General features: G+C 39.4%; 2 protein-coding genes across 2 annotated transcripts; both read left to right on the top strand.

The window, feature by feature from the left end:
- Positions 1-1,762: 1,762 nt before the first annotated feature.
- LOC100660200 (olfactory receptor 2D3-like) lies at positions 1,763-2,940 on the top strand. Its single transcript, XM_003412207.3, has one exon. It carries the CDS (start codon positions 1,882-1,884, stop codon positions 2,938-2,940), a length of 1,059 nt encoding a protein of 352 aa, XP_003412255.2. The 5' UTR covers positions 1,763-1,881.
- A 6,136-nt stretch (positions 2,941-9,076) lies between these two features.
- On the top strand, positions 9,077-10,093 carry LOC100659918 (olfactory receptor 2D3-like). Its single transcript, XM_003412206.3, has one exon. It carries the CDS (start codon positions 9,134-9,136, stop codon positions 10,091-10,093), a length of 960 nt encoding a protein of 319 aa, XP_003412254.2. The 5' UTR covers positions 9,077-9,133.
- The last annotated feature ends 4,959 nt before the right edge of the window (positions 10,094-15,052 follow it).

Here is a 15,052-nt window from a genome sequence, read left to right as displayed (position 1 = left end):
GATAGATCCTGAAACTTTTTTTTACAATGAATGCAAAACCATTCCTCTTCAAGTTGTCATTCCCAGCATAGTGGACTAGATGATTGTCTGATTCAAAATGGCCAATACCAGTCCATTTCAGCTCACTAAGGCCTAGGATAACAACGTTTCTGTGTTCCATTTCATTTTTGATGATTTCCAATTTTCCTAGATTCATACTTCATACATTCCAGGTTGTGATTATTAATGGATGTTTGCAGCTGTTTCTACTCATTCTGAACCGTGCTTTACTCCGTTCACGTCATTAAGGTCAACTCTACTTTGAGGAGGCAGCTCCTCATCAGTCATCTTTTGAGTGCCTTCCAACCTGGTGGGCTCATTTTCCAGCACTGTATCAGAATGTTCTGCTGCTATGCATAAGGTTTTCACTGGCTAATGCTTTTCAGAAGTAGACTGCTGGGTCCTTCTTCCTAGTCTGTCTTAGTCTCGAAGCTCAGCTGAAACCTGTCCTCCATGGGTGACCCTGCTGGTATCTGAATACCGGTGGCATAGCTTCCAGCATCTCAGCAACACGCAAGCCCCCACAGTAGGACAAACTGACAGACACTTGGGGGTCTGTAAGGATTACGGCCAAGGAAATTCTATGGAGCAGTTCTACTCTGTAACATGTGTGGCCATCATGAGTCAAAATCTACTGATAGCAACAGTTTTTTTTTAAATGGCCAGTGAGTTTGAGCATCTTTTCATGTGTTTTTTGGCCATTTCTAAGTCTTCTTTGGTGAAATGTTTATTCAAATCCTTTGCCCATTTTTTGATAGGGCTGTTCATCTTTTTTCTAATTAAATTTATGTATCCTGGGTATTAAACACTTATATATGGTTCCCAAAAATTATCTCCCAGGCTATAGGTTGTCTCTTTGCTGATAAAATCCTTTGATATGCAACAGTTTTAATTTTTGAGGAAGTCCCATTTATCTATTTCATCATTTGTTGCTTGTGCTTTCTGCGTCATATCTAAGAGTTCATTGTTGAAGGCTGGGTTCCAAAGCATTGCCCCTATGTTTTCTTCTATGAATTTTATGGCCTTAGGTCTCATATTTAGGCTTTGATACCTTTTTAGTTGTTTTTTTTTTATGGTATGAAGTATGGGTTCAACTTCATTCTTTTGCATATGGAAATTCAATTTTCCCAGCATCATTTGTTGAAGAGACTATTATTTCCCCGTTGGAAAAACAAATGACCCATTGTGATATGCCATAAGTGAACAGGAGCCAGAACCAATCAAACTTTTGGTGAGAGGCTCGATGGGGTTCTGGCAAGCATGTCTACCACCTCGTTTTCCATTCTGTGTGGTCCCATTCTACAGAGTGGATTCCTTTCTCCTCCTAAGGCTCAGGGTGGTTCTATTGCAATCACAGGTATTTTGAAATCTAAGAACAAATATATACATGTAAACACAGACATACATATATATACACATATGGTCTTTTTTATTCACTAAACCGTTTCACCTCATTCTCAGATCCCAAATTGAAGTAAAAATAAAGAATTTCTCAAAAAGAGTAATAATACATTTAAAAGAAAGATAACTCCCCTAATGTATCTGTAGTTACAATAGGTACCTATCTGAACATCAAGATTAGTAGAGAAATCACACAGAGTGTGATACTCAGCTTACCAGTTGGATCAAGAAAGGAAAAAACAAAAAATCCCCAAAGGCCCGTAAATTGCAGGAAACAACAGATATCCAAAGGTAACTGGCACCTGGTCAGAAACAACCGAAATCCAGTAGTCCGATAAGGTATGCCTGTTAACATTACATGTATTTACAGAGTTTGTGAAGTCAAACATTTAGAATGCAACTATTCTTTTTCTGCTTACAGTTAAATAGGAATAAACATCAATGGGGAAAGAAAACCAAACTTCTGTAGCTGAATTTATCTTGCTGGGACTTTCACAGGATCCGAAGGTCCAGATCTTGTTGTTCTGTGTTTTCCTGATTGTTTACCTTCTCTCTGTATTTGAGAGCCTGCTCATAATAATCCTTATCCAAACTGACTCTCGGCTTCACACTCCCATGTATTTTTTCCTCAAAAACTTATCCTTTGCTGACCTCTGTTTCTCAATAAGCATCATTCTCCAGATGTTAGTCCACTTCCTTGTGAAAAAGAAAACCATTTCCTTTGCTGAAGGCTCAATACAGATAGTTCCCTTCATCCTAGCAGGGTGTACACAGTGTGCACTGCTGGCGGTGATGTCCTATGACCACTATGTGGCTGTCTGTAAGCCCCTGCACTATTCCACCCTCACAACCCAGAGGGTTTGTGTCCAGCTGGCCGTAGTGTCCTGGATCAGTTGGGCATTTGTGTGTTCAGTGGACAGTGCATTTACACTGTGTTGCCCCTACCAGGGGCAGAATGTAATTACTCATTATTTTTGTGAACCTCCGACACTCCTGAAGCTGGCTTCAGCAGACACCTACCAGGCTGAGATGGCCCTCTTTTCAACGGGTGTGGTGATCCTCCCAGTTCCTGTCCTCCTCATTTTTGTTTCCTACTGGCATATTTTCTCCACTGTGATGTGGATCCAGTCAGGGGAGGGGAGGCTCAAGGTCTTCTCCACTTGTGGTTTCCATCTTACTGTTGTGGTTCTCTATTATGGTTCTGGAATATTTGCCTACGTGAGACCCACCTCCAAGGTAATGAGTGAAAAGGGTAAGGTCATCTCTATGTTCTATTCGGTTATGACTTCCATGTCGAACCCCATTATTTACAGCCTGAGGAAAAAGGACATAAAAGGGGCTTTCATGAAGCTGGCTGGAAGACAGCTGGCAGAGGCAGTTATTTCTGACATTTTTTCTCAAGTACTTGGAAATGTGATTGATAACAATGTCTTCAAAATCTGCATTCTTTCTTCCCCTTGGTTTGTTGTCTCAGCTTATTTTTTTCTTCACAAATACTGATTGATTGCCTGCTATGTGCAAGCACAATATGAATAAAACTCAGTACCTTACTTAAAAGAATTTGTTCTCCACTAACAAGATAACTTAAATATAGAAAATATTTTAAAGGTTAAATAAACTCATCAGGATAAACCAACAGCTGGAAAGGGGCATCACATTTGTTGAAGCAAAGGGTTGGTGAAGGAGAGAGAAAAACTCAGTGAGATGGATTGGCACAATAGCCTCAACAATGGACAAAGATAAGCCAATGATTACGAAGAAGGTACAGGACCAGGCAGAGTTTTGTTCTGGTATGTTGCCATGAGTCAGAATCCCCTGGAAAGCAACTAACAACAACAACAAAGAAAGGAAAAATAAATAGTGAATTCAAAGGCAAGAAGCCATGGAAGAGATGCCATAGGAGCACAAAGAGCAAAAAATTACCAAGTCTAGAGAGGCAAGGAAACACTGGTGGCATAGTGGTTAAGTGTTATGGCTCCTAACCAAAAAGGCCGGCAATTTGAATCCACCAGGCACTCCTTGGAAGCTCTATGGGGCAGTCCTACTCTGCCCTACAGGGTCCCTAGAGTCAGACTCGCCCCTATGGAAATGGGTTTCGTTTTGGTCTTTAGATAGGCAAAGTTTCTTGGAGAAAAAAATAACCAATTCAATACCTAAGGGGCAATTAGGAAATGAGAAAGGGGAGAGGAAACAGCCATGATTCATTTTTCACAGCAACGGGAACAATATGTGTAAATTGTTAATGTGAAGCCAGGCATAGTCAAATATGTCTATATTTCATTTCCACTTGAACCAAACATATTCAAAACATGACTTAATTGTCTTCCCCTGTCTCACTTGTCTCAGTAAATAGCATCACCATGTACTTAACGCCCAGTCCAAAAACGTAAGTTATACCGAATTTCTTTGGCTTGTCCTATAGTATGGCTGCAGTACTCTTAGCTACACTATTATTTCTCTCTAAATCTGGAAACTTTCTCACAGTCCACTGATACCATCCTAGTACAAGTCTCTTGAACCTTACCTTACATGAACTTCCTAATCCTTAAAATAGATTTTCAATATAGCATCCAGAAGGCTTTTCTTTAAAGGAAGGCAACTCAAATCATGTTATACTGCTTAAAATTCTCCAGTGGCACTTGGAATAAAAATCCAAATTCCTAACTGTGTCCCTCAATTTTACTTAATCTAAACCCTGAATATACCTAAAACCCCTTTCCCCACAGCCATTACACTCAGCCACAATGACTTTCTTTGTCATTCTGAAAAATGTTAAGCTCATCCGAACATCCAAGCTTTGCACTGGAATGCTCTGCCTATCAGATTTGGCACACCGGACTCCTTCTCAATGTTGTCAGCACATTGTCCACACAATTGCCAGCTCTCCATGGGCTCCCTGAACATATTTTGGAAGGCAGTGTCCCTCCTGGTCATTCTCTAGCTCCATTACTGTTTTACCGTGTTTTTAGAAGTTTTTTCTGAAATTATTTATTCAATTGGAAACATCCTGGTTAAAACCAACTTTAAAGATGCAACTAAGATAGAATGAAGAAATTAATAAAGAATTATCCAAGATCTAATTGGGGAATTTGACCATAGTGATATCATAAATATAAGAAAGTCAAATTTCCCAGATATTAATAGCGACAAAATCTATTCAAATAAGATGAGGACTGAAAGCAAACCATTTGCCAGCGAAGAGATATTGGGTAGGTGCCTTGAGAGTTCAGATTTTAAGTTTTTTAACCGAGGCCTATCTCTTTCTTCTGGGAATCAAAATTCTCATTTACAAAAACAATAAGAGATTAAATTGGATGATTTCTAAATTCCCTTCTAGTTCTAATATAATGTGATAGTGAATTAGAAATGGTTCTTTAATGATTCACAAACCTAAAAATATATAGATGGTATTGAATTTTTTAATTAGGGCGTTGATGAGCATGGTAAAAATCTTCTCAGTTTAGATGGAGTAGACAGTAGAGATGAACCTGAATTTATTCTGTTGAAGAGTGAATGAACCTATAGTAGCCAGGTTTCATTACTTCTGGGACAACAGACAGCCAGGCTCTGTCCTAGTGTTACATAAGAACTTGCATAATTTATGCAGTTTATGCAACTCAGTAGGATTTAGTAGCTCAAATGCAAAGGATGCTTTCTTTGCAAAAACCATGATATTCACTTTTCAAATCCACACTCAATTATGCAAACATTTTTTTCTGAAATTCAGCTAGTAAGGTTTCTTATTCATTGATACTAATTACTCTTGCTAGCCATTTTTATAAGTCATAAGACTTTTAACTCATTTAGAATATTCTATTTTGAAGGTCTTTAGTGTGAACAAAATTTAGTAGCTTGTTAATCTGCAGCTTCAGCAAGGTTTAGAGGGCATAGTTTGCATCTCCTCCACTTTTTTTTCCAGCTCAGACATCTTGAAAAAAAAAAAAAAGTGGCTAGAATTTATCTGAAGGTTTTCCAGTCACACATGTCTGCCATTGGATGCTGTTTGTTGGTAGGAGTCACAGTTCTGCTCCACGTGGACCTCCCTATGTGGTGTCTGCAAGGGCTAAGTGATGAAATGTGTATATTCACTGAACGCCACAAATATAAACTCCAATCTGAAATAAAATGGTGAGAAAATGAAAAAAGTATATGATTGTATGGTCACTATAGCATACAAGGGAAACTATTCTTAGTTTTAGAAGGCATGGCTACCTCAGGCCCAACTAGACTACCCCAAGAGCGGACAGGATTGGTATCTAAAAATACTTCCAACCCAAATGAGGTGGCCTAGATTTTGGGCAACCAAGACTTTACAATGGATTTATCTTTTAGAAGTATGTATTCAATTTCCTTTTAAATATTTTCACATTAATCAGTACAACTAAAAATAACCAATACCAGAATCCAATTTTTCTTATGAAATACTGATGAGTACTTAGCTTTCTTAGAAAGGCAATAAGAAGGCAAAAGACAATCTGGGCTGATGTGGGAATAAACTGACCTGTCCATATTGGACTATACAATATTTTTCTTGTATATGCCCATTTGAATTTTTCCCTTTTCTTAATAGCACTTGAATCAGGTGCAGTCCAGAGATTTCAGTCTGTATTTACAAAGTGAGAGCTCATGGGAATTCCCTGTTTACATTAGTTCCTCTCAGGAAAACTATTCAGGCCCTTGGAGAATTTTCATTTGTGTACTTGAGATAAGTGGTTGGTATAAGGTTGGGAGAGAGAAACATTCTGAGTGCCTAGAATAAAAATACAGTAAGAATTGCCTACTGGCATTTGGATCTTCAAGCTTCCAAGGTTTCACCATCTTCCACTCAGCCATGGACTCCCCTCGCCAATCCACTGCTCTGTGCTTAGTTAGCTCACCTGAGCACACCAGGTAAGAGTAGGGAATGTGTCAAGGGGGCTGTGTCTCTTTGGATACTTCTACAGGACTTGCAGAGAGTTGACCATTCTTCTCCATCATCATTTTTCTTTCTTTTCACCTGTCTTTAACTCTCCCTACATAGAACTCTTGGTACAGAAATCCTGCTTCAGGTTGCCTGCAAGGGATTAGATTCTACACATAATATCCCCCCAAATCTCTAGGTAGTAGCCTCTCACACTAATGTCACCTTCAAACAACAACAATCTTGCCAGATACTCCCTGCCCTTAGCTGACTCTGACTTTCCATTCCCTTTTACTTTTACCAAGTCCATCAGGCAGGGATTACCAGAAAACTGGATCTTTTGATTTTCAAAATCTCTAGATCTAGAAAATGAGATGGGACCAATGCCATGATTAGAACAGTATTTGAATGGCTTTGATGCTGTAAGACCAGTACCTTGCTCTGTCACCTTTGTCACGATGAACATACATTACCCTGGTCTCAGATGGAAAGTAAAGTATTTGTCCAATTCATAATCTTTAGTACTTCTTGAGCAAAAGGTAGGAAGAAAAACACCTTTTTTTTTATTATTTTGCAAATTCATCTATTGCCAAGCCCAGGTAAGCATGCTTCATTTTTCTAGTTGGTCATTCCTGGGGGCACCCACTGATTGCTCCAAAACATACTATATCTGTTATACTTTACTCACATTTTATTGTTTCTGGTTGTATAAGTGTGTATGGGTTATATAAGTAAAATATGTGTAAATTTGTGTGTGTGGTAGTATGTCTGTGGGATACATGTTTATAGATTTGCTCAAGAGATATTATTAGAAAACTTATCTCTGTCAAGTGATGGAGATAAGATCACTAATAGTCACTCCAAGAGGAACTTATGAACTAGGAAAAAAGGGCAACTTGAATATAAATACACATTGTACAATAGAAAAATTGTATCAATAGTTGGGGGTACAAAACCTAGGGGAGCAGATAAGCCAAGAAAACCCTATGGAGCAGTGCTTCTCTGTAATACATGGACTGGCAGCTAACAGCAACAAAAACAGCAGCATCAACTCTCTGTTTCATTTTAGGTTCCCTAAAGCAGAACCTAAGAAGAGAACTTAGGTGCAGGTGGTTCACTTGAAAGGTGAACCTAGCAAGCAAGGATAAGGAAGCAGGAGGCATGAGACAGGGGCCAACTAAAATCTGATAGAGTGCAGATTTCTGAAGTTGTTACTGTAGACCGTGCATTCTCAATGAGGGCAATATAGCCCCCACGGTTACTGGAAGGCAGAAAAATCTTAGATATTGCAATGATACGTGGCCCTGCAAAAGATCACAGTACATGAATGGATATAGGGTAAATGTACGCTATAAAATTCCATGGGGGTGTTTATTAGGGAAAAATAGTTCTAAAAAGGCTCCTTGGGGGTAGGTTATGAAAAAGGTTGATAAACACAATGGGGGCTCAATTCTGTAGGGCTCAATTTCTAAGAAACACACAGAATGCCTCTAAGAAATGTCTAACACATTTATTCATCAAATCCTATTGCTCATTGGTTGAAGATTGTCTCTGAGGGTATTTACTTGCCCATAATTCCAAAGCCCTGGAGCAGAATGCTGAGAGACTGCCATCAGTCATCAGGTCCTCGAGGTGGAAATGTCAGCAGTGCCAAGTGAGTGAGAACTGTCCATCACAGGTGAAGCTGAGGTGAGAGGCGAGAAGAGGGTGTGCGTGCCATGAAGCTATATAATCTGCTAATATCCTATTCAGAATTTCAAGGCTGCTGGTTGACCCTGGGCTCTCTTCCTCCAAAAAGGTCTTGGGCATCTAATTATGATGGTTTCTGAACATCATATTTCTTCATGCTACTTTTACTTTTTGTCATGTGAAAATTAGAGCCAGGGCCAAGCCCAGGACTGTGATCCATTGAGAAAAATTTCCTTTTTCCCTTACTCTGTTTTGACTGCTATTTAAGTAGCCTGTTTGTAAAAATGTTATGGGGAAAAAATCCAAAAACAAATAACTACAATTTATCTTTTGATTCCAAAATGTATGTCCTATTTATTCTATTATAGTCCCTGGAGAAGGACATCATGCTTGGCAGAGTGCAGCGTGAGCAGAAAAGAAGAAGACCCTCAACAAAATGGATTGATGCAGTGACTGCAACAATGAGCTCAAGCATAACAACTATTGTGAGGACAGCTCAGGACCAGGCAGTGTTTTGTTCTGTTTTGCATAGGGTCGCTATGAGTTGGAATGGGCTTGACGGCACCTAACGACATCGACATTTCTATTATAGATGAATTTGTCATTGATCTCTGGGTTTTGATGAGCTGTTAGTTATTTTGACATGTAAAACAAAATGTGTTTTTTCTTTAGTTTGTTTTTTACTGACTAAACCAGTTCACCTCATTCTCAGATTCCAAATTGAGGTAAATACAAAGTATTCCTTGAGAAGAAAGAATAAAATTGAACCAAAGATAACTCCCCTAATATATCTACATACTCAGTTAACAATATGTATACATCTTAACATCAAGACTAGTCGAGAAACCATGTAGAGTGTGATACTCAGCTTACCAGTTGGATCAAGAAAGAAAAAAGCAAATAAACAAACAACAACAAAAAAAAACCCTGTAAATTGTGGGAAACAACATGCATCCTAAAGGTAACTGGCCCCTGATCAGAAGCAGCTGAAATCCAACAGTCCAGTAAGGTATACCTGTTAACATTACACTTATTTACGGAGTTTATGAAGTCAAACATTCACCTGTTGTTTTTCTGCTTACAGGTAAACAAGAATAAACATCAATGGGAAAAGAAAACCAAACTTCTGTAGCTGAATTTATCTTGCTGGGACTTTCACAGGATCCGAAGGTCCAGATCTTGTTGTTCTGTGTTTTCCTGATTGTTTACCTTCTCTTTGTATTTCGGAGCCGGGTCATAATAATCCTTATCCAAACTGACTCTTGGCTTCACACTCCCATGTATTTTTTCCTCAAAAACTTATCCTTTGCTGACCTCTGTTTCTCAACAAGCATCTTTCCCCAGATGTTAATCTACTTCCTTGTGAAAAAGAAAACCATTTCCTTTGCTGGAGGCTCAATACAGATAGTTCCCTTCATCCTAGCAGGGAGTACAGAGTGTGCCCTACTGGCGGTGATGTCCTATGACCACTATGTGGCTGTCTGTAAGCCCCTGCACTATTCCACCCTCACAACCCAGAGGGTTTGTGTCCAGCTGGCCGTAGTGTCCTGGATCAGTTGGGCATTTGTGTGTTCAGTGGACAGTGCATTTACACTGTGTTGCCCCTACCAGGGGCAGAATGTAATTACTCATTATTTTTGTGAACCTCCGACACTCCTGAAGCTGGCTTCAGCAGACACCTACCAGGCTGAGATGGCCCTCTTTTCAACGGGTGTGGTGATCCTCCCAGTTCCTGTCCTCCTCATTTTTGTTTCCTACTGGCATATTTTCTCCACTGTGATGTGGATCCAGTCAGGGGAGGGGAGGCTCAAGGTCTTCTCCACTTGTGGTTCCCATCTCACTGTTGTGGTTCTCTACTATGGTTCTGGAATATTTGCCTGCATGAGACCCAACTCCAAGGTAATGAGTGAAAAGGATAAGGTCATCTCTATGTTCTATTCGGTTATGACTTCCATGTCGAACCCCATTATTTACAGCCTGAGGAAAAAGGACATAAAAGGGGCTTTCATGAAGCTGGCTGGAAGACAGCCGGCAGAGGCAGTTATTTCTAATGTTCTTGTCTGAGTACTTTCAAACATTGTGCCTCTAATTTGCATTGACAATAATATCTCCAATATGCTCATCCTTTTCTTCCCTTGATTTATTGTCTCAGCTTATTTTCTTTCCACAAATATTTACTGAATGCTTGCTCTGTGCAAGTACTGTGGCCAGCACCTCACAACATGAGTAAAACCATGTTTTCCTTAAAAGAACTTAAAGTCTAAAACAAGATAACACAAACATAGAGAATAATATTTTTTAAAAAGGTAAGTAAAGAAGGAGTAGTCAAAGGTAAGAAAAAAGGAAAATGTTGTGTACCAAAGACAAGGGCAATAGCTTATTTAAAGATCAGGAGCATTTTATGAAGGTTACTGTACTGAAATGAGACTTGATTTATTAGTAAGATTTCAACAAGCAGCAGTGGAACAGAGAAGATACCTATGGGAAAGAATAACTGGGCCAAAAGCACAGAGGTGGGAAGGTGAGGGCATGTTAAAGGGAAACAATATGTGACAGGAAACAATGCTTAGAAACAAATTATGGGTGGTCTTGTCAATATATGAACTAGTTTGTGCTGTATTCTGTAGAGGGTCTTAACATGCAAGATTAACTGGGTTTCCTTTCAGTAAAATTGAGGATGACCTGCTCATACTTCACTTTAGGAGCTTCATTCTAAAGGACAATAATTGAAAGGATTAATCCTGGCAATCTGTATGATCCAAGTGCCACATTCCTTCAAAGGCTTTATGTTTTAGATACTATGCAGAGAGAATTTTTCATCTAATCTTTAGTTTCAAGTGTGAAGGAGATCTTATAGATCATATTATCCAACTATCTAATGCTTTATTCTTCTCTAAAGTTTCCTCACTTAATTACCTACACTTAGGTAGCCTATTATTAAATATCTGGGAGGTCTATTATTTTCGTTCTTCATGTTATAATTACTGCTATCCTCAACCAACCTTACTCTCGATATCCTACTTCCATGTACTTTTTCCTCAAAAACTTGTCCTTTGGTGATCTCTGTTTCTCCACAAGCATCATTCCCCAGATGCTAGTCCAATTCCTTCTGAAAAAGAAAACCATTTCTTTCACTGGATGCTCAATACAGACAGTTATCTTCCTCCTAGCAGGGTATACAGACTGTGCACTGCTGGGTGTGATGTCCTATGACTGATACATGGCCGCCTACAAGCCCCTGCACCATTCCACCATTGTGAACCTTTGTTCTAGAAAGGATTTCAGTGGAGAGATCATATACTATGTGTCTGACAACACGATAGATACTGAGAAAATTCCCATCACAGTTAAGCACGAATAATGCTGTACCAATAGTGCCAGGTAAAAGATCAAAACAAAAGAAGAACTGATCGACTCTGCTGGGTGGTGGTGGTGGGTGGTTGATGACAACACCATTGAAGATGACTCTCACTGAATAATAAACACTCTGGTTAGACAGGACTGGAGGGAAAAAGGGCATCTCAGGCAGACAGAGACAGCAATGAGACATGAAAGAACAAGTATTATAATAAAGTTGGAGAAGAAGTTGTCTATGAACAATGATCAAAAAGCAAAACAATCTCTTAAATATGAAGCTGAGATTAGGACATTTCCGGATAAACAGGAGTTTAGGGAATTCATAAAAACCAAACAAAACTACAAGAAATACTAAAGAGTGCTCTTTGGTTAGAGTATCAATAATATCAGGTATCAACCCAAGACTAGAACACTGGGCAGAGCAATCAGAATGCAACCCAGACAGAGAAATCCAAAAAAAAAAAAAAAAGCAAGATTAAAAAAAAAAAGCTCAAAACAGGATAACAGCAATGTCATTATGTTAAAGACGACAACATTAAAATAATAAAGAGGGACTAAGAAATGTAATCATAAATCTTCCATACAGAGAGGAAGATAAGGCAATACAAGGAAATAAAAGTTAGATTAAAATTTAGAAAAATAGGAGAAAATAATAAAGTAACCACAAAGGAGAAAAACTATCGTACACATCAAAATAAAGTACAAGAGAGGAGGCGGAGCCAAGAAGGCGTAAGAGACACACACTTCCAGCGAGCCCTCTTTACAACAAACACCCAAAAAACAAGTGAAAAGAGTATATTTGTGACAAGCGGGGAGCCCTGAGCATCAAAGGCAAGCTTAGACAATGAACTGAGGGGCAGGGGGAGGAAGAGACCATTCAGAAGTGGAGAGGAGTAACCTGACCTGAATAGCGGGGAGCCCTCAGGCACCATTTCTGGAGCAGCAGTGGCAGCGGTGGGGGTGGCAGGGGACTGGTACTAGTGTTCAGCAGCAGTTTCCTCAGGGAGAAGCAGCCAGCCACACAGCCTACTCACACCTCTGGAACCTGAGGAAAACAGCGCTCTTGGCAAAAGCTAAGTACTTGAATATATTTTTCCGCCCTCCCGCCCCCAAGCTGGCTTCAGCACCTGAATCCCTGGGCCTGAGACAGACCCTGGTGAGCACCTAGAGCCATCTCCCCAGCCTTGGGGAAGAAAAAAATTTGCAACTGGGGGAAAAGATAATTTGGTAGCTCCATTAACTGGGGGAGCTCAGGACAGAAGCGGCTCCTGTCCAGGCATAAACCGTCCGTGGACTTTGAGCACTTTTCCCTTCTGCATGGACCTGTGTGGTTCTATTTCTGGAGAATAGGCCCTTGTTGGCAAACTCCAGCCATTTCAGCGGTGTGGTGGAGAGGTGGGTATTTGACGTTTGACATTGCTTTGCCTATTAAACAAGGTCCTCACCTACCCACATCAGGGACCTAAGGACTGGTAGTGCCACTCAGGTCACACAGCCACCCGTGACAGGGGTCCAAAGATAACTGGTACCTCGCAGTCCTTACAACCAAAACCTTTGGGTGCCCATGGTCCCTCTGCAGAACCCACCCATCAGCATGCTCTAGGGAACAGAGAGGTGTTTTCCTCAGAGACACTTGGGGGTAGGTTCTCAGTCCCCTGCCTTGTTCAGAGCATGACCCCTGCTTCAATCAGATACTGGTACATAATCCAATCATCCCTGACCCTCTCAGACTGTAGGACAGAGTCTGTACCACACACTTGATGCTCAGGTACCTGGAAACTTGAGCTGAATTCATACAAGAAGACTGAATGGACTCCTAGACTGATATACCTGATAACAGCTCTAGCCAGCTGGGGACAGGACACCAGAGCTCCAATGGTGAAAATAATCAAGCTAGCTCACTCAAGCAACCCATAGGGGTATACCAAAACAAAACAAAGTAAGCAGCTATGCCACAGTAAGCAAGCATAAACTAATACAATAACTTCTGGATGGCTCGGAGACAACAGTCAGTATCAAGTCACATAAAGAAACAGACCATGATCACCTCAACAGGTTCTCAAAACAAAAAATCCAGGGATCTTCTAGATGAAAGTACATTCCTGGAATTACCAGATGCAGAATACAAAAGTTTAACATACGGAAACCTTCAAGGCATCAGGAAGGAAATGAGGCAATACACAGAACAAGCCAAGGAACACACAGATAAAGCAACTGAAGAAATTAAAAGGATTATTCGGAAACATAATGAAAAGTTTAATAAGCTGGAAAAATCCATAGATAGACAGCAATCAGAAATTCAGAAGATTAACAATAAAATTACAGAATTAGACAACTCAATAGAAAGTCAGAGGAGCAGAATTGAGCAAGTAGAAGCTAGAATTTCTGAACTCAAAGATAAATCACTTGGCACTAATATATTTGAAGAAAAATCAGATAAAAGAATTAAAAAAAATGAAGAAACCTTAAGAATCATGTGGGACTCTATCAAGAGAAATGACCTACGAGTGATTGGAGTACCAGAACAGCAAGCAATAACAGAAAATACAGAGGAAATTGTTGAAGATTTGTTGGCAGAAAACTTCCCTGATATTGTGAAAGATGAGAAGATATGTATCCAAGATGCTCATCGAACTCCACCTAAGGTAGATGTTAACAGAAAGCCACCAAGACATATTATAATCAAACTTGCCAAAACCAAAGATAAAGAGAAAATTATAAGAGCAGCAAGGGATAAACAAAAAGTCACCTACAAAGGAGAACCAATAAGAATAAGCTCGGACTACTTGGCAGAAACCATGCAGGCAAAAAGGCAATAGGATGACATATTCAAAAAATTGCAGGAAAAATTTGCCTGCCAAGAATCATATATCCAGCAAAACTGTGTCTTATATACGAAGGTGAAATTAAGACATTTCCATATAAACACAAGTATAGGGAATTCATAAAAACCAAACAAAAACTACAAGATATATTAAGGAAGTTCTTTGGTTAGAAAATCAATAATATCAGGTATCAACCCAAGACTAGAACACTGGGCAGAGCGACCTGAAGTCAACCCAGACAGGGAAATCCAAAAAAACAAAGCAAGAGTATAAAAACAAACAACCAGACAAAAAAAGCCCAAGCAGGGTAACAGCGATGTTATTATATAAAAGAAGACAACATTAAAATAATAAAGAGGGACTAAGAAATGTAATCATACACCTTCTATATGGAGAGGAAGATACGGCGATACAAAGAAATAAAAGATAGTTTTAAATTTAGAAAAATAGGGGTAAATAATAAGGTAATTACAAAGGAGACAAACTACCCTACTCATCAAAATAAAATACAAGGGAAAAATACAGACTCAGCAGAAACAAAATCAACAACAACAAATATGAGGAAAGGACAATATATAAAGAAAATCTACTCAGCACATAAAATCAAGTGGGAAAAACAGTCAACAATACACAAAAAATGATGTCAAAATGATAGCACTAAATTCATACCTATCCATAATTAGCCTGAAAGTAAATGGACTAAACACAGTGATAAAGAGACAGACAGTGGCAGAATGGATTAAAAATCGTCATCCGTCTATATGCTGCCTACAAGAGACACATCTTAGACCTAGAGACACAAACAAACTCGAACTCAAAGGATGGAAAAAAAAAATATCAA

This window comes from Loxodonta africana, chromosome 7, assembly GCF_030014295.1.
Source record: "Loxodonta africana isolate mLoxAfr1 chromosome 7, mLoxAfr1.hap2, whole genome shotgun sequence".
NCBI lineage: Eukaryota > Metazoa > Chordata > Mammalia > Proboscidea > Elephantidae > Loxodonta > Loxodonta africana.
Note: the sequence above shows the minus strand (reverse complement) of the source record. Positions and strands in the feature narration are given on the sequence as shown.